Raw genomic sequence first — 25,559 nt, 5'->3', positions numbered from 1 at the left:
GTTTTTTGTCAAATCAAAACAAGGACGCCCCCCCCCCCCCCTCCCCCCATCACCCGCGTCCCGTCCCCTCCTTCGTGACCCACGTGTGACCAGTCAACACTTTTTATGCTGGAAAGGCAGCCAGAACACGAGCGGCGAAGCTGCCAAGCCATTGTTTGGGGGTGTGGGGGGGTGAATAGAGCTGACGACCCGGAGGGATCTGGTTCGATGACAAAACTGTCGACGGACGTCATCGGGAGAGCTGGCGTGAGGACGGCGTGCGTTAATTAGATGGACTTTTCCAAGAAGCCATCTTTGAGTGCATTTTAATAACGAGTCCCGCTATCACTCACACGAGAGCATCCCCTCCTCGTTGCCTCACATGTCCACTCAGCAGTTGAAAAGTTGATGAGGTTGCCGGCGAGGCTCCTCCGAGGGGCTCCTCCGAGGCCTCGCGCGGACTTTTATCCGACCAATGCCGCACAATGAACGTTCGCATACATTTCATTTCGATCTCAAACTTATTTTTTTCAGGATTTCAAATCATACTAAAGTGTCGATAGCAGGGAGGTAGGGCCCGTTAATGTGATCTGCACCAGTGTTTCCTGTTAGGTAACAGAAGGCCGGTCGGGAAGAGATGGGTGAAGGTCAATCAATAAAATTAGTCAATTGTGATTTATTATATATTTATACTGTTACAAACATATACCCGGAACACATACATACATATATTAAGAGCACGTTTGCAAGTATGAATGGATTTTGTTCATAATTAAAATAACATTTTTGTCCCCCCCCCCCCACCCCGAGCATTGCCCATCCCTGATCCACAGTGCACACTGCTGCAGTCGGCGGACGAAATGTGACGATGCCGTCTCCCTCCTGCTGTGTCTCGCGTGTAACCTTGAAATGACCTTTATGCCCATCGGTCGGCCTGAAGCAGGACCAAGGGGGGGGGGAGATAAAGAAAAGTGGGAAAAGCTGTCATTGCTCGGTAACCACGGTAACATGCAGCCGAAAGCCACTCGCATGAAACAGCTTCAACCTGGCGTGAGATTGGTGGGGGGGGGGTCTCTTTACCTGACTTTATACATCTCGATCACGTGGTCAGACCAGCTAAGCGCGTCACTTGGCTACATTTGCCTTTTTTTTTTGTTTTTGAAGCGATTAATGCGTTTGCTTTCATCCGAGCCGGAATGGATGCTGCTGAGCCGAGTCTGTGAAGAGAGAGAGGAAGCGTGCGCATCTCCCCCCCCCCCCCTCCCCCCTCCCCTTCCTCCACCTCCTCCTCCACCTCCTCTTTCTCTGTCAAAAGCTCCACCTCTGTCCATCGCTACAGCCGAGACCGGTGACATTTTTGTGCTGAATGAGAGCAAGAGGGCACCGGACTGTGAATTTGCAACCTGCTGCTGGCAAGGTAAGACGAGACCTCACACGTCTTGCAGCCGCGCCGCCACGCGTCATGCGCCTCCGCGTGCAGATTACACGTTGGGTCGTTTTTTTTTTTTTTTCCCCTGTTTGTTTTTTTTTTTTTTCCCCCCTCCTCCTCTTTCTAGTCATTGAATACAGCTGAGAGGGCGAACGCATCAGTAAAGGGCAGAGTCACCGGCAGCTCAGACGGGCTACGGCCGTCAACATAAATGAGGAATAATAATAATAACAACGATGAGCCGTTTTCAGCAGCGTCGTCACGGTTCCGATGCCCCGTACCCGACGGCCTTCTTGTTATTTTTTTTCTTAGCGCAGTTTGGCGCAGGCCAAAAAAAAAAAAAATCATCTGCCCCTACCAAGTTTTCCATATGTTGAATACGATGTGCAATGTTTAGTTATGAGGATTATTATTATTCTCGGTAATCGAGTCAGGCCGCAGAAACGGAGGTACAGTAGGTGTTCATTTCCACCCCTTATGGTGTCATCATTGCCCCCCAGGCACCAAAAAGCTACATTTTGTTCTCACGGTTCAACAAAGTCTCCAAAATAAGTCCAAAATAAATGACTCGGTGTGTCATGGGTTATTTTCGATTGTAGAGTCGTATGAGATCCTGAAATGACAACACTGGTAAACTCATGTGCTGTCAATTTGTCACAATGTCTTTCTTCTCTGTTGTTGATCCAGCCGAGGCTAATATGAAGGCAACATTTGGCAAGCCAGATCCAGGAAAGTACCAGAAGTCCTTTCAACGCATTTGAGGCCAAAGCCATGTTTTACCATCTCCGGTAAAACCCGTGCCCCCGCCTCTCCCCCCTCCCCGCCGCCCGACTGTCCCCTCACCCTACCGAGCCAGCGAGAGCTAGGCGGCTCCAGAAGCACGCAGAGATGGGTCCGCCGTGCGTCGGGCCGGCCGAGCCGCAGCCCGCGACGGAGGCTGCTTGCAAACGGAGGGGTCTCTGCCGTTTGCGGAGAAAACTCAGGCCGGTGCGGATCTTAGGCTTGGCGGTGAGCCTGCTGGCCGCCAGTGCCGTCTCCGTCTGTGCCTTGACGTGGAACTCGGCCGCTCCGGGTGATCCGGCGGGTTCCCGGGACGGCCTCCGCCAGCCGGTGCCCCACAGGACTCTGCTCTTCAGCCAGCAGCAGAAGGAGGCCAACGGGTCGGATGGCGCGAAATGGACAGCGGGTGGCAACGAAAGCCAAGGGGAATACCCGCCGGACCTCTTCAACATCCAGCAGAGGCGGCGGGGGGCGGTGATCCTCCACATGTTCGGCATGATCTACATGTTCATCGCCTTAGCCATCGTGTGCGACGAGTTCTTCGTCCCGGCGCTAACGGTCATCACCGAGAAGCTGACCATCTCGGACGACGTGGCCGGCGCCACCTTCATGGCGGCGGGCGGTTCGGCTCCCGAGCTCTTCACCTCCATCATCGGCGTGTTCATCTCGCACAGCAACGTGGGCATCGGCACCATCGTGGGCTCGGCCGTCTTCAACATCCTCTTTGTCATCGGCATGTGCGCCATCTTCTCCAAGGAGATCCTCAACCTGACGTGGTGGCCGCTCTTCCGCGACGTCTCCTTCTACATCCTGGACCTCATCCTACTCATCGTCTTCTTCCTCGACAACTTCATCTCCGTGTGGGAGAGTATCACGCTGCTGTCGGGATACGCCGCCTACGTCATCTTCATGAAGTTCAACGGGACCGTGGAGGGCTTCGTCAAAGGCTGCATGAACAAGAACCAAGTGGTGGAGGTGGAGGTGCAGCCCAAGGTGAGTGGCCTCCTCTGTTCATCTTCTCCAAAAGGCAACTTTGAGGATGCGCACATCCATATCATCGAGCTTGCCATCGCTGATTGAGCTACGCTTCAAATCATGTCGGCCGGAACGAAAACAAGTCAAACCTGGGTTCGGAACTCCAGATTGTCTCCCCCTGCCCGAATGACAGTCGCAACCGCGCGTGCGTTAAGCAGCTAACAATGGCGCCAAACGTCAAGTCGGCTCGTCCCACCGCCGGACACCAGCGTGCAGATTATCCACACGGATTTAGCTTTCATTGTGACATGAGGGAGGGGGGGGGAGGAATGAAATTTTGGAAAGCATTGTCCCGTAAAGCCTTTATTACGGCAGGATTTGCTCCCAGCAGTTTTATTTCTCCAGATTTTCACTAGTAGGAAGTAGGACGAGGCGGCGCTTTTTTTTTTTTACTTTTTGGGATGTCGCACAAGGTCGCGCTCGATGGGTTTGTTTGACAGGCGAGGGGGGAGGAGGAAGGTACGCCGGCTCTGTGCCAGACAAGCGAGGTGACCTTGAGCCGCAAAGCATTGTGGGAGCGGACGCCGCCGACTGCGCGTGTGCCGCTCGATCAATCGTAGACGCTCCGAGACGTGGCGGTTCATTGCCGGAGGCGACTGAGCGGCATTCGCGGTCAGACGAGTCGTCCGGGTTTATTAGGGCAGCACAGGGCCGCCCGCGCCTAATTGAAGCGTAATCTTCCAAAGAGCCGCCATTTTTAATCAAGTCTTGACACTAGGGATGTCTGCACGTGTGTTATTTTGGGTTTTAATTGGCAATTTAGCAGGCGAGTGACATGCACTCAAATTGTGACACAGATAGACAGACAGCGGCAAGGTTCGTCAGCTCAGCCGGCGATGTTCCCGCGATCCATCGGAAACATAAGCGAGGACGGTAAAAAGGTGTCAAAGAAAGGGTCATCACAGGCTACGTTGTAGTTATGCCGATTGAGAAGATTCTATGAATGTCTAATCATGTATACACAATGGGCCCTCGAATTTTCATTGTGATGCTAAATAGTCACTGCAACAAAGTGAATTTGAAATTAGAAGTCGTGGAAAATAGTCACAACCAAAATTTAAATCATATTTATGATTCGGTAAGGGGTCTTTTTTTTTTTCTGCCAAAATAAAAAGAACAAATAAATCGAGCAAAGACACTGTTTGCTTTGGTGTGCCGCGACAAAAGCTAATAAAACTAACGCTAACACGTTCCCAGTGACAAAATGCATCTTTGTTACCTTCATTAACAACCTAAAAGGGCAAAGCAAACACTTGTTTATCACCCCACCAAATGACTGAAACTTAATTTCGACTTGTAAAGATAAAAAAAAATAGACTTCCCTAAAACAACGCTCGGAGTCCTGATAGTTCATCTTCTCTCAACCCCCCGGAGGCTGTTTTCTCAAAAGTCGTGCAAAAGCAGCAGAGTCATGCAGCAGAATTTTATTGCGCTAATCCCGGCGCACAGCATGCGATTTAATTTGATCAGCACAGATGTTGGATGAATGTCTTTACCTATTTGTTCATCCCAACCGCTGCTGCCTAATACCTTTGTTTACTTAACGGGGCGCTCGGTCGCCGGGTTAATCTCAACGACGGCTTTGGACCATAGCGCCGCAGGAAGTGATTATTGTTAAATTTGTTGTGGTGTGAGGGGGGGGGCAAAAAAAAAAATGCAAGGACGCATCCGTCAAGATGTAGACAGTCTCGGCGCACGGTATCGTAACTGCCACGCGTTGGGCTAAGCTTCTTATTCTGCCAGCTGTTCACGCCTGTCGAGCCAGGTGCCCGCCCAAAGTTCTGATTAAAGAAAAGCCATGAAAGTCACGGTTTGATAGCGAAGGGGCGGGGGCAAATGAGGTCACTCGATAACTAATGCCTTTTCTGACCCTCGCCCGACTCATTTCCATCAGTCCTGGTCATTAAAATGCATTCATGAGAGAATTTAATGATACTTTGTTTTTGTAGGGCGAGCCTGGGAGTGATGTCATTTATTCCTCGCATCGGCTTTATTGGCAAATCCCCAAAATATTTTGCACCGTGAAGCCGGTTAAGATTCCTCCATCGTCGTCAGATAACTTGCCGGCGCAAAGAGGCAGATGTTGCATCTGCTGAGATGGAAGGGTTGCGACCTCTGCTCGCAGCATTAGTCGGCTATAAATAGCCAATGCGGAGGCGATATTTTTGTTTGGTCAGGATAGGGGCTTCAATGATGGCTTACAAAGCCAGAGCGCTGGCGTTTCCTTTCTCGTCGACGATGCCCGTCGCGTTCGGTGCAACTTGACACGTAAGATCCTGCCCGCGGTCACGTGCTCCTCTTTGTCAACTTGTCAGTCATTCCCAGCTAGTTTCACTGGTCTGGTGGGGAAGAGAGGAAGGGAAGCTACAATCGGTGAAAAAAAAAAAAAAATCATTAGATCACCTTGTTTTCTGAAATGTATCGCCTTTTTTTTTCTTTTCCAGGTAGCATATTGGGCTCATACCAGACACCGAGGCTTATGGCAAAAGAATCTGACTTCGGGCATAGGAAACTAAGTCCTCCTGGGCAGTAGATGGCGCTGTATTACTGCATTTTGTCATATCAGCAAATCATTTGCGTTAGAGTGGTCTTTTTTTTTTTTGCAATTTCTTATGTTCAATTAAATTGTGGGTATCAAAAGTGCAAGAGATATCGATGCCAAGCTAAAAAGTGAATCCATATTTGTTTTTGATGATGAGCTATTTTTGTGGAAGTTGTGGAAGTGGGAGGAAAGCACATTTAAGCTGTCTTTTTTATGTGTGGCCAACTTGATTAATATTGCAGGTGTTAAAAATAGAAAAGCTGTTGAGTTTGATCCCAGCGTGACGGTAAAAAAAAAAAGTTGTATCATCCAAATGCAGCTGCAGCATGACTGGACTTAAACCATCAATAGCCCGGAGCCCCTTGTTGTTTGCAGCCACATTCATTCAATCGCTAATAACGGCGAGCTCATTTACATCCCAGGTGCTGCTTACGGTGGTTCTCTCCTGTGCATTAGCATTTTGTAGCGCATCCAAGAGGAGTTAAAAATCGCCGCGTGCAATTTAAAAAAAAAACAAATGATCATCATGCATGCGGCCATTGTGCGGTCCACTTCTGGATTCCCGATGAATAATGGCGGCCTCTTCAGAGTTCACCTAACGCTGCCGGGCGCTTGAATTCGAAGAAATTGAAAGTGTAGCTCATTACGAGTCCACGACCGAGTGTTTGTTTCCATTTAAGAACCGTGGACAGCTCCTCCCCCCCCCAAGGCAAGCAGCAGTTAGTTTTGATCTTGAAAATCACACCAAGGTCAAATCCTCTCACGGATGTGCATTCTCGGAAACCCAAGACCTTATACGTTATATGTAGGAGTTGTCTGTTTATTTTTATGATTTTTTTTTTTTTAAATGGCGAGTCTGATTGCCTAGCAAGAAACTGATAGCTTTATCGATCCCGAGCTATTTCTGAACGCGAGGGTCGAATTAGATAACTGCACTGTAAACGCATCATGTGGAAGGGCAATGGGATCTTTATCTCGCCGGCGCATGAAATAACACCCGGGGACCCTCAGCAACAACGCCACGACCCCCCCCCCCTTCCCCAGCCGATTTGGCAGCTGAAGTCAGCAGTCAGCGTTTGCAATTTTTTTGCACACGCAACCGGTGTTTTTGTGTCTCCTCGCGCATTTGAACGCACCATCGATTCCACCCAATCGACAGAACCGCTAACGATGACTCCGGTTTATCGAAACGCGTCAAAGGAAGCCCGCTCGAGTGCTGAATTTGCTTTTTTTTTTTTTTAAATACGGCGCAGCAGTTTTGTGTTTCCGTCCTCTTGTGTGCATCTCCCAGAAGCCGCCACCTGATTGGTCGGTGGGCGGGTTGAGAGGAAGCAATTTTAGCTGCCGAGCGCTGCCTTGTGGGAAATCAGCCACGGTGGCAGCTTCTGTAATTAGTTCTGCTTGCTCGGGAAAAAAAAATAAAAAATTGAAGGGGTTACTAATTAGCAAGTGGGCGGCTTCTTGACTTGTGCAAATTTTTATCCCCCCCTCCCCCACCCACCCCTTTAAAGATGGTTATTATCATCTCCAGGCAAAATGGAAAGAAAAGGGCACTGGCTGATGGAGACGGACAAATCTCGGAGGGTGTTCTCTCACGCTCCAGCAGACTGCCGGAAGATTTGCACGAGTCGCTTTTCGACAGTCAACTCGCAGCACATAAAGCTACTAATAGCTGCAACGTCACAATCTTAACTGCTACGTCATCATTTTCAGACCACACTGGTTTATAAGAAGGAAAAGATCGCTTCCTATCCGATGTGAAGAGATCCTAATGGAAAATCCCAGTTTATCTGCTGGCAATTTGTGACGTGGGAATGAAAGTGCTCATACCCGTAACACTAAACGATAATTCGCCGTAGCGTTGCGCCACGTGCACGAGAATATTCATCCGGCCGTCTGTCCATCGAGTCATCCCGCTCATCCGTCTCTGAGCAGCTGAGCCGATCCCAAGAAGCGTCCTGATGTAACATCGCGGGTATTAGAGAAGCGCAGAAACATACTAATCCCGCTGTGTGGTTATTAGTCATAGTATCTAACGTTGTCTCAACGAGCGACCCAGTAGTTGAGCTCAATCTGGCACCATACTCACTTCCGCGGAGGAGGAGCGAGCCAAAAAGAGCAATTCAATTTTCAGTGTGCAAGGAATAAGCCCGGGAAGTGATCAGCTTGAAGTCCTCCCCCCCCCCCCCCTTCCCTCCGCCGCAGCTTTTTTCTGTTTATTTTAATTATTTTGGGTTGTTTTTGTGGAAATTGCGCAATTTCAAGGTCTTGATTTGTTTTGTAGACGAATGGGAGGCGGGAAACAGATAATCGGTTCCGAGTTTTTCTGAATTTATTTTAAGATCATTTCAAGAGCTTTTTTTTCTTCTTATGTATGGTTTAGAATCAGGTCGCTTTGTTTTCAAGTGACTTTAAAATATATATATATATATATATATATATATATCTTGTTCGTTTGACCGGGCATATCGCATTTTGTACAAAGCAAATTGTGTAGGCCTCCACACTCGGCCGTCGAAGTAAATGTGCTCGCAAGTGAGCCTTCAGAGGGACGTTTCACACATACGCACGTTTTTTTTCTCCTCCCTGCGACGAGCGCCACTTTTTTGTTGGCCTTTCAAAAATAGACGTGCCAGAATGCCTGCTGGCAAGGATGGTGGGGGGGAGCGAGTGATTGTTTGAAGGCCTGAGTCACAAAAAGTTCCGTGTGACAACTTGCCACTTGCACTTTTTTTTTTTTTGTTCCTCTGAGTTTGTCAAAGCTCTTCCTGGATCTACTGAATGTTCCTTTTTTTTTTTTTTTTAAAGATATTTTTGGAAACTTCGCGGTCTCTTTTATGTTTCTTTTTGGGACATTTAAATTACGGCAGTGTAGGGAAGAAGACTGAAATCATCCAAAGTTTGCGTTTATCAAAACACTTGTCCCGTCAAACGTGTTCTGTCGTCCTCATCGTCATCTTCATCTCAGCTGTAACTGTGATGTGACGTCTGTGTATGTTTGCTTGCGGCATGCTTCACATCTTTGTCTTGTTCTTTTCTCTCTCTCTCTCTCTCTCTCTCTCTTCCCCCCCCCCCCCCTCTTTTCTGATCGTCCTCTTTCTTTGTGTTGGATGAGAAGGCGAGTCCGGGGGTGCCCGAGGATGACGGCAAGTTGGCGGTAGGTGTCCTGTCTCCTTTTTTGTGCGGCTGTTAAATGACATGTCTGTCTCCCACCACACCGTGACTTTGTGTTAAAACTCATCCAAGCCGGAGTCGTTCCCTTTTGCGGCAAAACACAAAATCCACACGCACGGGAGATGCGATGCGTTCGGAATACCGACGAGCGATTCGTCACCTGTGAGTAAGACCGACCGCTTCAGCTTCCTACTTGCCCCAGTGGAGCGCCGAGTCTGCCAAAAAAGTTGAACGGGGAACCAAGCGTGACCTTGGTGGAGCTCACGAGAACTTCATTACCATTTTGACTGCATCCCGAAGGCCTCGTGTTAGAAATCGATGGGTTATTTTATTCACATTGTCTGCAGGTTCCACTTTGGTTTTTATGCAAGAGCGGATTAACAAATCATATTCCAACCGTGAGCGTTCTCGGGGAAGTTGTTCCTCCCTCAGAGCTACACGGGACTTTCTAACGTACCCGCTGTCGATTTGGCGACCTAGAAGAATTCTTAACACCGTGTCCGTCTCCTCGCAGGCCAGACCTCGTCTTCAGAGGGGGGGCAGCTCGGCCTCCCTGCACAACAGCTTGATGAGGAACAGCATTTTCCAGCTCATGATCCACACCTTGGACCCTTTAAGTGAAGGTGAGCTTGGCACTTATTGGCCAATTTGGAACTTGAAGACAAAGCTGTCTATTGAAAAGTCTTCAACATGTTGAAAATCTGCAATAACAAACATGCTTAATGACGCTGATCGCTATCTCTAAAAAAAGAACCTAGCGCTGGTCAAAAGAACCAATAAGAATCCAACAAAAAAATAAAAATTTTGTCATGGGGAACTTCCCTGAAAAGTCTTTACGGTCCTTGAGAGCTGAGCCAAGCCTGGAAAGGAGTCAGCTCAGGAGAGATTAGCACGCCGCGCCGAGATGGGCTTTCAGGCAGCCATTAGCAATTAGCATGCATTGCATCACTGAGTATATCCATCAATCTGTCTGAGCGATTTGAAAAAACATAAATAAATAAATAAATAACTAAATAAAGAGCAGCTAGGATCTAGTTCAGCGAGTAATGCATTCGTCATGCTGCAGATGACGAGAGGTGGGAACTACTTGCTTCTAATATTTGTTCCCCAATGCACTACTGCTGAATATCTGTTGTAAAAGCACAACGCAGCGTTTTGGGCTGCTCGATGGGAGTTGAGCAGGTGCAGCGGATCCCCCGCATACACCCGGCGGGCTTTTAAGTGGAGCGCACGGGGTAGGGGGGCAGGGAGGGGGGCATGTATATTTCATGGGCACTTCTCAAAATAAGTTGTCTCCGCTGCAGAGCTGAGGAGGAGGTCTGAGTTTGCATTTAATGTTAGTGGCGGAAGAAGGATTTTTTTTTTCCTGGGGGGGAGGGGGGCAAGGATATCTCAGGGGGTCCGCAATTTTTTTTTTTTTTCCGCAAACCCAAGAAATTCTTCAATAAATAACAATATTTATGAAGTGGGTGGAAATGTGAAATAAATTCCCAGAAATATTGTGAAATAAAAAAAAGTCATATTTAGCAAGGGAGGCAAGGGCCCCCCAGGTCCCCCTTCATCTAGGTCCGGTGTTTGTCGTCATCAGACAATATAAGATGAATTCCGTCTCCAGTGCAGATTTTCAGTTTGCTACAGAGGCATCTATAATTTTCACTTTTCTCAAATAACCATGTATTATGAATCAGAACTCTTCTCATTGTCGTGACTTTGAAGAAATCACACGCTCTGACTAAGTGAGACGTGAGGTGTCCATTTCATGGGCGATACCTTCCCAAAAAGTTTTCTTTGCAATAACGTTTTGCGAGGCCGCTTGTTGTTTGTTCTGAACGCTCTCCCAGTCGACTTCGAAACCAAATTGTGTGCTCGGATTGATCTTATGTGTTTCTGTCTCCGCACATCTCTCGGCTACTGTCCCCCTCAGAATTTGCCGACTCTGGTGAGTTGATCTTATTTCTGTTACCCCCTCCCCTTTTTTTTTTTTCTATCATTCTAACCCTAACCCGGAAGAAACTCTTGATATCTCCTTTATGTCCTGTTGACTTTCCCATACGGTCAAGCGTGCACTTCCATCCGTCTCCCTTCCCTTGACTTCTTTGTGCCCATCATTCCCCCCCCCCCTTCACCGAGCCCATCCTCTCCCTCCTTTTATTGGTTATTAGCAGTCAGTTCGTAAGCATCGATGGAGTTCATGTCCCGGCCAGATGGCTGACCTTCCTCAGGATTTCTAATCAATCAACCTGACAAGGGATTAAAGATAACCTCGCTCGTGTTTGCATGTACGCTTAATCTGCATCCGACCACCTGAGCAATATGAGCTAAACTTATTTATGATTATTTATGTATTATTTTCATATTTTTATTTTTTTATTTTGACATTTATTTCGTCCCCATTTGCGCAAATTGTCTTGCAAGGGCTGTGACAATCGCAGCCTGACTCGGCTAAAATACGTGCGGTGGCGCTGAGAGAGCAGACCACCTTATGCTAGCACCATTCATCGGACCCCCCCCCCAAAAAATCAAAAGGTCACACGCGTGGACAGGTATATACCGAATCTTGAATTCTGCCCAACACGTAGGCGTGACTCACCATCCATCATGTGTACATTGCACCTACACAGACATCTTTCCTGTGAGCACGCTCGCACCAGGCAAGTGAAATAATCGATGCTAAAAGCTTTTTTTTTTTTTTTTTTTTTTTTTTTTTTTTCTTCATCTTTTGCTTCAGACTGAAGCTCCCACTCTGCGTATGCATGCACTCAGTCAAATGGCTCAGCAGAGCTTTAGAGGGCATTCCACAAGGACAAGAGGGCCCCTGGTAAACAACAACAGCCCCCCCCCCCTCCCTCACCCCTCCTTTTTCTATTTGTAACGAGTGCAGTGAATTTCTCCCTTCGTCCGATGCCAGCTCGAGGCCCGGCCTGGCAGGAATTCCCCCCCCCCCCCAAAAAAAAAGCCCAAATAAACACGAGAAATCATAAAACGTAATCCGCAAAAATCCGTTCAAGTTTGTATCGGAGGTCACGGGACAAGTTGACCTTTGAACGTGAAAGGCAGAGGAGGAGAGGAGGACTCATCATTTTTTTTTGCTTTTGTTTCCGCACGCTCACCTCCAGATGTGTCACTCATGACTCTGACTTGTCGTCGTCGTCTTGGCAGCGTGCTTTTTGTTGCTGCTTGGCACTTTTTTTTGCAGGGGATGACTTGGATTTTCCTGCGTGTGTGCGTGCGCGCGCGCGCAGTGGTGTTCACTCTTTTCCTTTTCTCTGTGTGTCCGTTGCCCTTCCCCCTTCCTTGTCTTTTGTTGTGGCCTTGTAGAGCTTGGGACTTATGGGAAACTAAAATATTATCACTCAATGACTGAGGAAGGTAAGCCCTGAAAATTTTTTTTAGTTCTTTGTGGCGTCCATTTTGGGTTTTTCTTCATCTACATGGATTTATTATTTTGCTTTCTTGTTTTTCCTGCTGACATTGCCGCAGCAGCTTTTTTTTTCTTTTTTTTCTGCCATTTCAACGCCAAAGTGCAAATCGTCTCGTCCAATTTTTGGTCACGTCATGATTGTTTGAACTAATCTGTGTCGTGTGACATTCTTGAATCGTTATTTTGAAATGCTCATCGGAGGCACGCTCGTAGTAACACGACCGTCACTCGTCCTTGCAACGGAGTCTTTTCTTCTATTTCATACATTTTTTTCATCGAGAAATCCATCGTTCATTTCTGTGTTTCCACTCGGCGGAATTTTCAGTGAGTCATCCGCTTTCATAAGCGGCAGAGCTCACGGGGGGGGGGGTGTAACAACAATGACAACTTGAAACTCTTCTTACCATGTTTTTTTTTTTTTCATTCTCAATATTCACATGGATTGCGCAACTCAAATGCGCACATGTTAAATGGCTTTTGCAGGAAACATTTTAAATTACTGGAAGTGATGAAATGTCCAATCAGGAAAAAGGCTGTGATGTCAAGCACACTTGTTGCGACCAATCCACAGAAACAATTTTTTTTTTAATTTTTATTAAATTTATTTAATTTATTTATTAAATTAATTTATTAAACGTAATTTTTCTTTACGTTCATAACGCAAGACAAAAACAAAATAGCGTGCGTGAAACATGTGTGTGCGTGCGATGGTGAGATGAGACAGAGGCTGGTGGTGCCTAACGATTTTGCCGGAAGGTCACAGACGAGTGCTGACGTGGTTGGGCGAGCGCATATTGACAGCGTCAAATCACCCATGCGCTCCAAAAAATGAGAAACTTATTGATCGCAAAAGGCTAATTGGTTGAAGGCAGGCCACGCATGCGGTCTTGCTCTTCTTTAAAAAGAAAAAAAATGGTATTCTATTTCATATTGGGATCAATTACTGCTCCAAATAATGACATCACTTTATTGGAAAGATCACAAAGACAGGAAAACCTCCAGCGTGAGAACTTTGGCGTTAAGTTTCGAGGTCACACTAAGGTCGTAGCGTTTCATCGACCTCCATTTTTTCCTTTCGCATTTTTTTTTTTCCCGACCCGTGCCATCCCCAGACGCCGCAGCCTCGTTGCTGCCAAACAAAGGCAGAGAAAGAAACTCCGATTCCGAGTCAGCGGCGCGCTAGCTCGTTTCGGCGTTTTAACGACCCCCCGCCTGCCGGTGTTTTGCAGGAAAATTCCGTGAGAAAGCGTCCATTCTTCACAAGATCGCGAAAAAGAAATGCCAAGTAGAGGACAGCGAGAAGGCCAACGGAGTCGCAAGCCGTTCAGGTAGGAACTGCCAACACACACTGTCATGACTCTATTTCTCTCTCACACACACACACGCACACACTGTTTGAGTGTGAGATGCCGAAACTTTACCACCTCCCAACGTCTTGGCATTTGTCTCCCTCCTCAACGGGAGTAGCCAAGATTCACAGCCTAGATTTTTTTTTTTTTCTCCACAAAAGCTGCGCCATCTGCTCGGATTTGCTAGTTAACTCCAAATTCAAATCGTTTTTTGACAAGTGTATCCATCGATAGGAGCGAACGTCCGTTCCAGTTGACATGCGCGCCAGGTAACGAGCGAAGTTAAAATGACTCATTCCTGCTGCGCTTGGTTGTGGAAGAACTTGAAAGCTAGACGCGTGGTGCGGCAACGTGATGAAGAATTGCCAAATGGATTGTTCAAGCGCTATTTAGGACGTGATTGAGGCCAGCCAGCCGCTAATGCGCGCCAAGTGTCACTTGAAAGGAAGGATGAGGCGGAGGAGGCCGCAGGAATCGCTTTTCATTGCCGCAATCAAAGTGAAGCGGAATTATGTTAACGGCGACGCATTAACGTGTTAGCCTCTTCATCGTAGGCCAGCCCGGCTCGCGAGGACGGAGATGAGCTTGTTTTTATTTATTTATTTTTTTTGGGCGGGCTTTGATGGAAGTCAACACCAAGGCGTTTACAGCTTTTGATTGGCTGCATTTTTAATTCAATTGGATGACTTGGTGCCCCCCCCGCACAGATAAGAACCTGCCAAACAGCTCCAGCGTGCAAGTGGAGGCGGCCCCGCCCATGAACGGCACAGCGGGCCAGGAAGGACAAACGGTAAGAAACATCTCCGTTCATCCGTACCGCGACCGTTAGGGCTGTCCAAACTTTTGATTTCTTCCCCCCCCCACACTTCACCTCGGAAAGTCGTCCTTTAATCCCCTTCAAAAGTGGAAGCAGCTTTTTCTGGCGTCACCTGCCAGAACATCAGGGGGGGGGGGCGTCGGCGTTTGTGGCTATTTTCGGCAGCGCCTCCCACAGCGCACCTGTCTGTGTGATCCAGGAAGACGCCGGGAGCTCCGTGTGCTGTCACACCATTTGTTCATTCTTTGGCAAGCGTTGGGAGAGAAAAGGGAAAGCGCAGGTCAAATTGCAAATTCCTGGGAGCTAAACCAAAATCCCCCCCACCCTCGTTTATTTATTTAGTCAAATCATCTTGTGCTGCATCGAAATATTGCCTTTTTTGAATATTCATGAGGAACCTAAAGCTTGCAAATTGCAAGCGGCGACAGGCAATTTCTGACTCATCCGCTCTTTAGAGAAGCTCAAATGTATCGTCGGTGGATTATGAGATGGAAATAACATCCCATTTGAATACCTTTGAAGACCATCTTTACATTCGAACGTGGATGAATGTCATGTAAATGAAGCACGTTTATCAAAGTCCAAAAATCGGATCAAATGTCATATTTGCCTTGCAGCGGGTACAACGTTAAGCGGGGGTCTTGGCGGGGGGTCTCCGGTCTACAGGAATAGCTCCTGACGGGCTGGCATTTGCCAACTAGAGAGCCCCCCCCCCCCCATGCGACTAAATCCAATCATAAATAGATTAATGGCAACTTCCTGTTGCGAGCTATAATGCCACCATGCAATGTGTACACGTGCGATGTCGCAATTATTTTGGGTCCTTTGGGGCCACCGTACTGGCATTGCACACTGTTGAATGTGAGGCAAATGAGGCCAATGATGACGTACAGTTAGCTAGCCGAACGCTAACTGGCTTAAGCGTTTGCCTCTGAGTTCAAGAAGATAAAATAAAAATTAAATTGGGTAAAAGAATAACAACGAGAATGCTTACAAAAAAAACTGATTGAAATGTTGATAAAACTAATTCATTTTTACCAAAATGCCTTCTTTGTCAAATGATATCATACGTGAGGTTTGGGGTTCATTTTAAATCTATTTACAAGGCAGTCCTCAATTTACGAAGGTTTGCAGATACGCGCAAGCGCTGGCAGAGCTGGATGGGGGGGGGGGGGGGGGTCGCGGGGGCACGACCACCCCCCAAGGTGTCAGGCCAGATAATAATTGACTTTTGGGTATTTTCCAATTTTCTGGAAGTTTCTTTTCCACATTTCCTCCCATCTGCTGTACGGAACATAGATTGTATCTTAATCAGCGTTTTATGAAGAATTTCTTGGGTTTGTTCGATTTATTTTCTGTTTTCCTGATTTTTTTTTTCCCCCACTCACTCACTCCTCGCATGTGCTTATTTCGACATGATTCTGTGCGAAAAAAAGAATCACCGCAATGGAATAAAAAATCAGCGCTGCACCAAAACCGCAATGTAACGTGGTGTTGCGAGGCGTGAAAATTGCTGACTGGCTTTCAGGCGGAAGACGAGGAGGAAGACGACCAGCCCCTGAGCCTGTCATGGCCCGAATCCGGCCGCAAGCGCTTCACCTACCTCTTCATCATCCCCATTGTCCTCCCCCTGTGGCTGACGCTGCCCGACGTCAGGAAACCGGTAGGCGTGCTTTTCAACCGTCGCCAAGAGCGTGGGAATCCGTATTTGCCGCTGACGTTCCTGTGCTGCTTTCTTCTGCCAGTCAGCCAAGAAGTTCTTCCCCATCTCCTTCCTGGGTTCCATCTGCTGGATTGCGGCCTTCTCCTACCTGATGGTGTGGTGGGCCCACCAGGTTTGACGCCGACCGACCTAAATGTCACTCGACAAACAACCCGAGCGGCACACGAGGCTTTATTTACTCTGAAGCTTTTTTTTTTTTTTTCTTTTTGCAGGTTGGAGAGACCATCGGGATTACCGAGGAGATTATGGGTCTGACTATATTAGCGGCTGGAACGTCCATCCCTGACCTCATCACCAGCGTTATTGTGGCACGCAAGGGCCTCGGCGACATGGCCGTGTCCAGCTCCGTCGGCTCCAACATCTTTGACATTACTGTCGGGTACGTCGTCATACAAAAAAAAGCCTTTTTGATCATTATATTATTGTTTTTCTTTCAAAAAAAAAAAAACACACATTTTTAAAAGTGTTTTGTATTTGGTGCAGGCTTCCGTTCCCGTGGCTGATGTGGTCGCTCATCAGCGGCTTGAAACCCGTGACGGTGAGCTCCAACGGGCTCTTCTGCGCCATCGTGCTGCTCTTCCTCATGCTCATCTTCGTCATCATCTCCATCGCCGCCTGCAAGTGGCGCATGAGCAAGCTGCTGGGCTTCATCATGTTTATGCTCTACTTCGTCTTCCTGGTGGTCAGCGTCATGCTGGAGGACCGGGTGCTTGCGTGTCCAGTTTCGGTCTGAGGGGGGGCGGGGGGGCGGACCCCCTCCCTCCCTCCCTCCCCACCCAGAGGCCCGGCTCTCAGCTTTCCCTATTTCCGACCGACAAAAAAAAAAAAAAAAAAAAAAAACATCTTCATTGGCTTTCCTGCGTGCTGGATGAAAGAGAAGTGAAGCAAATGCGCAGTGGAGATGCCAACGAGCGACACCAAACTTTGTCTCGGCCGAGTGGATTTTCTGTGTTCTTTAATTAGCTGGTGAGGAGGAGGAAGGTGCATTACGGGCGCACCGGCCAAATCGCAAAAGCATTATGCATGCCATTAGTGTCATTAGATCAGGCTTATCACGAATGGCAGGTTGAGGAGAAGCACCTCCTGTGAACTTTGTACACATGAAGCTGCTGCTCACAGGAGAAGAAGAAGACGGAAAACCGGGAAAAGACTCCTTCAAACCAAAAAAAAAAAAAAAAGGCAGACTGATTTATTTCTGATGACTTTATTGTTCACCGCAGCACTCTCTCTTAAGAGGATTTTTTTTTTTTTTTCAATTTGAACACTTTACCATGAAATAATTAGCGGTAGCGTCAGACGTACTGTAGCAGGACAATCTGCTCCTTCTGATTGTAGATAACACGTTACACACTCACACCACCGCAAAAAAAAAAAAAAAAAAAAGACCTCTGGAATGAAAAGCATGAGTACTTAGGGCTCACTAAGCCTCTATTATGAAGTCAAAGTAGTCCATTTGAAAAGAACTTGTCGGTGTAAATGCGTCACAATTGATAGATTAGTCCGCGTGTAGCGCTTTGGCCTTCAGTCGCAAAAAAAAAAAAAGACACTCGCAGATGAGTCGTAGTAATCCGCATTTAAACAACTTGTATACCAAAATGTACACTTTTTCACCGTGTTACATGCAAACCAGTGCTCGGTCTCGACGTAGAAAACAGTGATCTCTATAGTCAAGCTCACTTTCTAAGCTGCAATGACCATTCCTTACCTATAGAGGCGCTATACTAGAACAAAAAAACAGTCCACCCATTTGTCTTTTGTTGGCAAAAAGAGAACTCCTAATCACGATATGTGAGAATAGAATGTGGATTAAACAGCAATATACGTGTTGTCATGCGTCTGCCCTGCACCCATTCACCTTTCTATCTCCACGCCCTTTGACCTCAACCTCTGTACAGCATCTTGGTGGCAAAGGAGGAAAGGTGCTTGCGTTCAAGTTCTTTTGGGCTGGTTACCCACCGACTGTACAACGGAACTCTTCACTTTTATGCATTTGATTAGAACAGAGAGCAGGTTTTACTTTGTAAATATCTATTTTTGTTTCAAACGAGCAAACCCAGTTTGGATATGACTTCTTTTTTTATACTCACGTTGAGCAAATCTACGTAGGGCTGCTGCTGCCAACATTTTTTTTTTTTCACGTATTGAAGTGCAAAAAAAAACAAAAAAAACATGGAAGATTCACAAAGTGACTCTCTAAAGCTTGTTGTGTCAGCTAATTTTGCTTCAGTTTGGACAATCATCTCTGTGCACTCGAAGGTCCGAACGCTCAACTCAAGGGTGAACTCCAGAGTTGCTTGAATGATGCCGTCGAAGGACTTTGGATTGTGCTTGATAAAGGTGAGTGAAGTGGCACAATTCACCAGTCAAAGGTTTTGCACTGTAAATGTCTTTATTTTCTTGGTGTTCATGTAAGATTGGTTTCACGTGTACATATATACAGAAACAAATTAACCATATAACCTATAAATGTACACATTTGTCTCTATGTAAAAACACAAAGTATATAATGAAACGAATAAAGCTGATCCGATTCGAATATGCAACGGTGAGCTTGTGTATTGTTTTTTGTATGAAAGCGACGTGGTGACAACATCCGTTTTGTTTAAATTCTGGATAGCGGAGTGACTCCAAATTAAAGTTATTTGTTTTCTTAAATGGAAGCAATACCGTATTTTTTTTTTCTTTAAACGTGCAAACATGGAATTTGACAGCCTGCTCTCCGCGGTTACTAGCGGGAATGTAGCGCCCTCTTGTGGTCAAAACTGGACACCTGCCTGACCATTTGAAATAGAAAAGAACAGGACAGAACTGAATACGGTGGAGTTATTTAGTCAATCTGAAATCTGTTTTTGTGACTGTAGAGTTGAAAAACAGGCTATTGAACACGTCATTTTCATTTTAAAAGGCTTCGAATAAGCAGAAAAAAATAGTGAGATAAATAAAGGAAAATCGGATTTGGAATACTTAGACTAATGGCACTCTTGTAAAATGTACCGAAGACTGATGGAATTTTTTAACTGGACAACTAGAATGTTTAAGACAGTCTAAATCCTGTTTCCCTGAAAATTTGAAGTCATGCTAATGGGGTGTTATGGTCATTTAAAAAAATAATAATGCAAATGCACCGTCCGATACAAATATGAAGGTCAGCTCGATTGACCTTTGTATTGCGTGAGTCACAGCATAAATGTGAGCAGGTTGAGACTTTCATTTTATGTCACGGCCACTAGGCGACTCATTCACAGCTTCATTTGCAAGCGATTAGTCAGCACTTGACAATCATGGGAGCAAAGTTAGCAGCACGTGGGCCGGTCAACTATTAGGTCGACGTTGCTCGTTCGCCGTCACGGGGCGTGTTTGGGTTTGAGTCAGCAGAAAACGTCTCCCGGGGAGGCTGTAGTGTGAGTGGGGTCATGGTTTTATTTGGAAGGGGGTGGCTGGGTGGTCATGAAAATGAGGGCCTCAGCAGACAAGCACTGACTCACAACTTGCATGTGTTATTCAGCTGGATTGTCATTGATACAAAAAAAAGGCCAAAAGAAAGAAGCCTGGCCAGAAACCAGATCTAAATCCAACTGGGACATCCTGATAGTTGTATTTGAATGGAAATCATCATTTCTCCTTTGGGCATAACTTTTTTGGGTTGCTGTTTAGGTTTGTAACCATGAAAAACAACAGACAATAAAAAAAAATTGACCTATAAATGCTGCTTATCCTGGGAGTGGCAAAGTCGGCACCTTGAGAAGTGAGTCATCAATGGTGGAAGAGTCCGGAATGTGATTTTGATCTCGTGTAAAGGACGACATCCAGTCCATCCACTTGCTTCTATGAAGCCGCCACTGCAAAAAAAGGTATGTCCGACTCAACAAATCCACCCTGACTCAATTCAAGTTGTTCTCTGCTTATTTACAGCATGATCCTGTCATGCCTGGTGTTCACTTTTTGGGTCTAGACACGTTTTGAATCATTGCGTGAATCACGAATGACCCAAAATCTCGTCATCAGCAAATCACATCGGATGGAAATACCCCACTTGCGATGCCACTGTGACGTCACGATGAAGTTTTGATGATTAGAATCAGACGATCTTGGATTGTTTAAGGCTTGGCCGGTTTGCTGGACACCCAAATGAGCGCATGCGCATTTGTACGATGGCAGACCTTTACAGTTCGTGGAGCGACTTTACAAACGCACATAAATGGGCGGTGACCAGTTGATCTTGTTGAGACGTCAAACTTCCTTGCGCTTCTCTTGAAGACTCACTGTGATGCAGGACAACGACGGTAGCTCGTATGAGCCAAACATCCTAACAGGTAAGTTATCGGCATTGCTTTTTTTGTTATTTAATTTTTGGAAATAACATAATATGTGTTTGTACAGCCTCTCTTGGAGCAAATCGACCACTACCATCTCAAATATTGGAAATAGAGAGAAATGGGTCCAGGAAGGAAGGCAAGATGTTGGCATAGCTGTTCTTTTAGAAAACCTGCTATGCCAACAACTTGCCCTCTTTCTCGTCCATATTTCAACCAAGCAACCTGACAGACCGCAGAACAATTTTGTCATTTTCTCATCAATGTGTGTCTTGCTGATCTTTTAGGATTCAAATATACTATTGTATCAATAAATACATTGTGATTTAAAAGATTGACGTGGCTTTATCAAGTGCATAATCCTATACACACACACGTGATCAAATACAAAAAAAAATGTGTGATAAGATAGAAATAAGTTCAAAAGATGTTTTCATTCAATTGTAATCAATTTTGCCAGAAAACATCGAATGACGTCAAATTGTACTGTGTGGCCCTTTAAGGGTGACAAAATGTTAGTCACCTGACCACGCGTCATATGATCAGTCACTTCCGCGTTTGATACGGCTACCGGACCTCAGAAAGGTGAGCAACTGATTTATATTCACATTTAAGATAAGATTAGGCGTTAATGTTACTGTAATTTATGCAAAGGGTGTTGTTGGATAGGTTGTGCGTTTATTAACATGTAAAATGTTGATTTAGCCAAAGGATCGTCACGTAAATACATACATATGCTACGTGACAGGACAGGAAGCACGAGTTAACCAGCACAACTATTGTTGCACCATCTGAGAGTTTAATTTGTCATTGAAAAGTGAGAGCTGTTGTATTTGTGACGGACGTGCCAGCTTTCTTTGTCGCCTATGTTTTTTATTTTCGTGTCTTTTTAAGATGTCCTGTTTTATTGGTGGTCTTTGAATGCATCTTGTGCACTGTTAAGAAAGTGAAAGTAAAAAATAAAATAATTGTTTTTAAACTTTTAAGTGCATTTCTTATTTAACTTATGCAATAGGTTCATTTTTCAAGTACACTCTTTTACTTTTGTTTTTGTTGTCAAAAAAACTAAAACCTTGTATTCTTGCAGAGTGCATCAAGTTAAAATATATCAAACAGAAATTGTGTCTTTTGACCTTTTCTATAGTTTTGGGGAATAAAATATCGCTACGGTTGATTATTTAAATCATACAAAAATTTTTGAGGAGCTGGTTCTTGTAAGAATTTGAGAGCCAGTGTATTCAAAGCAGTGTTTATTCGTCATGATCCTCTGCCGCCATCTTGTGGCAATGCAATTACAAACTCCTTGGTGGGTGTCCATTTTTTCTATGGCACGGTTTGGTCATATATAATTTTATGTTAACACGTAATGTGCATTGAATAGCCATGAACAGTGAAAACTTCACACTGAGCGAGAAGATGGTGTCGGCGTCGTACGTCCGACAAGCGAGTGAAGCTCGCCGCGGCCACGAGCAGCTCGTCAGGCAACTGCTGGAGAAGGTAAAGCCACTGTGTGCGATCCTGGCTTCGCTTTGTCTCACGCCTTTTGTTTGTTTGCAGGGGAAGTGTCCCGAGGAAGGCTGGAGCGAGGCCACCGTTGAGCTCTTCTTGAACGAACTGGCCGTCATGGACAGTAACAACTTCCTGGGCAACTGCGGCGTGGGCGAGCGGGAAGGCCGTGTGGCATCCAACATGGTGGCCAGACGACATTACAGGTGCCGTCTGCTCTTGGGCTCAGTTAGACGACGATTCTTAAACGTTCTTTAAGCAGATGAAGCTGGAGGTGTTTTTGAACGTGCAGGTTGATCCATGGCATCGGTCGATCAGGTGACATCGCGGCCGTTCAGCCAAAAGCTGCCGGCTCCAGTCTACTCAATAAACTGACCAACTTGCTCGTGCTGGACATTTTAAAGATGGCAGGTGCGTGACGCTCAGCGGACGCGACATTTAAAATAACCCGTTTGAACTTGTCTTACTGACTGCTCGTCTTTTGTCCGACAGGAGTAAGGAGCGTAAAGAGCTGCTTCGTGGTTCCCATGGCAACCGGCATGAGCCTGACTCTTTGCTTTCTGACCCTTCGCCAACGGCGACCCAAAGCCCGCTACATCATCTGGCCGCGTATCGACCAGAAGTCCTGCTTCAAAGCCATGATCACAGCAGGCTTCGAGCCAGTCGTGGTGGAGAACGTACTCGAGGGCGACGAGTTGCGGACGGACGTGGACGCGGTGGAACGGCAAATCTGCGAGCTGGGAGCCGAGAGCATCCTTTGCGTTCATTCCACGACGTCGTGCTTTGCGCCGCGAGTGCCTGACAGGTAAGCCGAGCACGTTACTGAACATCTTTATCATTTTAGAATCCAAATGCAACAATGTTTGGAGTTTGGGATGTTCTCCAGTGTTCCAACTATTGTGACTGTTGACAGGCTGGAGGAGCTAGCCACCCTGTGCTCAAAATATGACATCCCCCACATAGTCAACAACGCGTATGGCGTCCAATCATCCAAGTGCATGCACCTCATCCAACAGGTACGTAGGACATCAGTTACCTGCAGATTCGTATTTAATTTATTTATTTTTTTTATCCACCAGGGAGCTCGTGTCGGACGAATCGACGCCTTTGTCCAAAGTTTGGACAAGAACTTCATGGTCCCGGTCGGGGGCGCCGTCATCGCCGGTTTTGACGAAGCTTTCGTACAGGAGATTAGCAAGACTTACCCAGGTGGAGTGAGCTCATTGTCGCACAACTACGTGTGCATTTTTTGTTGTTTTGTTTAAAACATCTAGTGACTGTTTAAAAAAAAAAAAAAAATTTTTAAAAATGCCCGAAGAAAAGCTCACTATAGTTTAATGCTAACATAACTAGCATCTGTGTTGCTTTGCCTGCATGGAACAACTAATATCAGTGCCGTACTGACAAGCACAAAGTATATGAGGTTTTATTATGAATCCCACTTGAGTTCTTGGGAGGACTAATCTATACAATAAGAGGCTGCTGAAAAAAGGCAAGGACCACCTAGAAATCCAGTGTGGTATATAACACCTAAGTGAGCAACACATCCATTTGTCTGTTCTATACTGCCCCCGGTGGCCAAGTCAAAAACAATTTCTGTTTAATTCTTTTTAATGATGCTATGTCATTTACATCAAGTTTGTTTGTATTTCAACGGCCTGTTTGTCCAGGCCGAGCATCTGCCTCTCCTTCACTGGACCTCCTCATCACGCTCCTCACTCTGGGAACCAGCGGCTATAAGAAGCTCTTAGCGGACAGGAAGGTAAGATGGGGGGGAAAGCGATGACACAGTTTCTGCTTATGAACTATGAAACTAAATCTCATAAGTATGATCGATGGATCATAAAGAGGAAATTTCCCTCCGGTGACCCGATGCCATCAAGACTCCCTAATGCTGCCTCTTGCCCCGCATTGTGCATAAACAATGAGGCGGACTCCCGTCCTGGTTTCGATAGCGTCTCAGAGGCTCTCAAAAATTTGCTGCGCTCGATTATTATTATTTTTTTTCCAAAGGGTTGCGCTCACTAGAAGAATCGCTTGATAAGCAACAAAGAAGAGCTATTTCTAGTGCCGTCCAGTTTTATGCTAGGCCTGCTCCATGAGTCCTGTATGTGTTTCCTCGCAGGAGATCTACGCGCTCCTAGCCGAGGAACTGAAGAAGCTGGCTTCGGCGCACGGGGAACGATTACTCCACATCCCACATAACCCCATTTCACTCGGTGAGCACCCCACCTGAGGTGCCGTCCGTCATTTCCCGTGTTGTTCACTTTGTTACTTTGTTCCTCCGGGGGGGCAGCCATGTCGCTGGACGGACTGCGGGCCGGCTGCGACCAGGCGCCGACTCAGCTGGGCGCCATGCTGTTCACGCGTCAAGTTTCAGGAGCCAGGTATGGACTCGGATCTTCAATCCGGAGGTGGCAAACGAACCAAAAAGCGCCAGAAGAATAATGAAATCAAGATCGCTCGTGTAATAGTTAGCTCGTGGCTGTTTACAGGGCGGTACCGCTCGGCAAGGAGCAGAGCATCGGCGGGCACACCTTTCGAGGGTTCATGTCGCATTCCGAGTCCTACCCGTGCCCGTACCTCAACGCGGCGGCCGCCGTGGGCATCACCCGCGACGATGTGGCGCTCTGTATCAAAAGGCTGGACAAGTGCCTCAAGATCCTGCGCAAAGAGGCAAATTCACTTCAAAGTAGTTCTCCGCTGCCTTCTCCAAATTCAAATTAAATCCAAAGATCAGCAAATGTTGCTCTATTTATATTTTTTTATGCTGTAAAATCATGGTAGATTGTGTGACACCTTCGTCTATAACAGGGACCGTCAACCGGTGGTCCGTGGCGGTATTGCAGGTGGTCTTCAAAATTGGAGACGGAAAATAATTGTACCATTTTTTTAAAAATAAAATGGATTTATGATTTAAACTTGATTTCTTTTGCTGCTAATTTAGAGAATCATTTATCCATCCAAATGATGTCAGATGTAGCTGACTTTCCCAAAATGGATATACAGATGCAAATGAATAGCTTGTATAGATCTATCCTCCTTCGGTCCAAAATGAAATATTATTCCACCAAAGCAGTGGTCCCTGAGTTGCTTCTTGGTTATGATGGTGGTCCCTTGGACAAAACCAGTTGAAAACTCCTGATCTATAACATCAAATTCTACTTCAAGTGAAAATAAATAGTTTGCAAATATGTAATCAATATTTTGGGGGCGTTATTTATCCATCCGTCCATTTTCTGAACCGCTTAGTCCCCACGGGGGTCGCGGGTGTGCTGGAGCCTATCCCAGCCGTCATCGGGCTGTTGGCGGGGGACACCCTGAACCGGTTGCCAGCCAATCGCAGGGCACACAGAGACGAACAACCATTCGCACTCACACCTAGGGACAATTTGGAGTGCTCAATCGGCCTATCAAGCATGTTTTTGGGATGTGGGAGGAAACCGGAGTGCCCGGAGAAAACCCACGTGGACACTGGAGGAACATGCAAA

General features: G+C 46.4%; 2 protein-coding genes across 8 annotated transcripts; both read left to right on the top strand.

Moving 5' to 3' along the window:
* The first annotated feature begins 1,047 nt into the window (after positions 1-1,047).
* On the top strand, positions 1,048-18,784 carry LOC147060173 (sodium/potassium/calcium exchanger 2-like). 7 transcript variants are annotated; one of them, XM_085938990.1, is made up of 12 exons: positions 1,048-1,396; positions 2,096-2,866; positions 2,945-3,182; positions 8,876-8,922; positions 9,454-9,562; positions 10,864-10,878; positions 13,590-13,688; positions 14,417-14,499; positions 16,055-16,189; positions 16,272-16,361; positions 16,462-16,628; positions 16,733-18,784. In XM_085938990.1, the coding sequence occupies exons 2-12, from the start codon at positions 2,297-2,299 to the stop codon at positions 16,980-16,982; spliced, it is 1,803 nt and encodes a 600-aa protein (XP_085795116.1). In that variant the 5' UTR covers positions 1,048-1,396; positions 2,096-2,296; the 3' UTR covers positions 16,983-18,784. The 7 variants fall into 7 exon arrangements, with proteins under 7 accessions (XP_085795116.1, XP_085795126.1, XP_085795081.1 ...); XM_085939000.1 differs by adding an exon at positions 12,258-12,308 and having other exon boundaries at positions 2,096-3,181; positions 8,884-8,922; XM_085938955.1 differs by having other exon boundaries at positions 2,096-3,181; positions 8,884-8,922.
* Positions 18,785-21,107: 2,323 nt separating this feature from the next.
* Positions 21,108-25,200, top strand: sepsecs (Sep (O-phosphoserine) tRNA:Sec (selenocysteine) tRNA synthase). Its single transcript, XM_085939006.1, has 11 exons — positions 21,108-21,147; positions 21,944-22,059; positions 22,120-22,274; positions 22,361-22,479; positions 22,561-22,873; positions 22,982-23,084; positions 23,148-23,277; positions 23,739-23,830; positions 24,194-24,287; positions 24,365-24,455; positions 24,564-25,200. Exons 2-11 carry the CDS (start codon positions 21,946-21,948, stop codon positions 24,793-24,795), a joined length of 1,443 nt encoding a protein of 480 aa, XP_085795132.1. The 5' UTR covers positions 21,108-21,147; positions 21,944-21,945; the 3' UTR covers positions 24,796-25,200.
* The last annotated feature ends 359 nt before the right edge of the window (positions 25,201-25,559 follow it).

The sequence above is a fragment of the Syngnathus leptorhynchus genome, chromosome 2 (assembly GCF_054491065.1).
Source record: "Syngnathus leptorhynchus isolate UIUO chromosome 2, UIUO_Slep, whole genome shotgun sequence".
Lineage (NCBI taxonomy): Eukaryota > Metazoa > Chordata > Actinopteri > Syngnathiformes > Syngnathidae > Syngnathus > Syngnathus leptorhynchus.
The sequence above is the reverse complement of the archived record's forward strand: the minus strand, read 5'-3'. Positions and strand labels throughout refer to the sequence as shown.

Coding starts and splice junctions, on each gene's coding strand:
- LOC147060173 (XM_085939000.1), top strand. CDS start 2,297: ATGGGTCCGCCGTGCGTCGGGCCGGCCGAGCCGCAGCCCGCGACGGAG. Junction 16,362..16,461: donor TGGTGTGGTGGGCCCACCAG/GTTTGACGCCGA, acceptor TTCTTTTTGCAG/GTTGGAGAGACCATCGGGAT. Junction 16,629..16,732: donor ATCTTTGACATTACTGTCGG/GTACGTCGTCAT, acceptor TATTTGGTGCAG/GCTTCCGTTCCCGTGGCTGA.
- sepsecs (XM_085939006.1), top strand. CDS start 21,946: ATGAACAGTGAAAACTTCACACTGAGCGAGAAGATGGTGTCGGCGTCG. Junction 23,085..23,147: donor GCATGCACCTCATCCAACAG/GTACGTAGGACA, acceptor TTTATCCACCAG/GGAGCTCGTGTCGGACGAAT. Junction 23,831..24,193: donor AGCTCTTAGCGGACAGGAAG/GTAAGATGGGGG, acceptor GTTTCCTCGCAG/GAGATCTACGCGCTCCTAGC.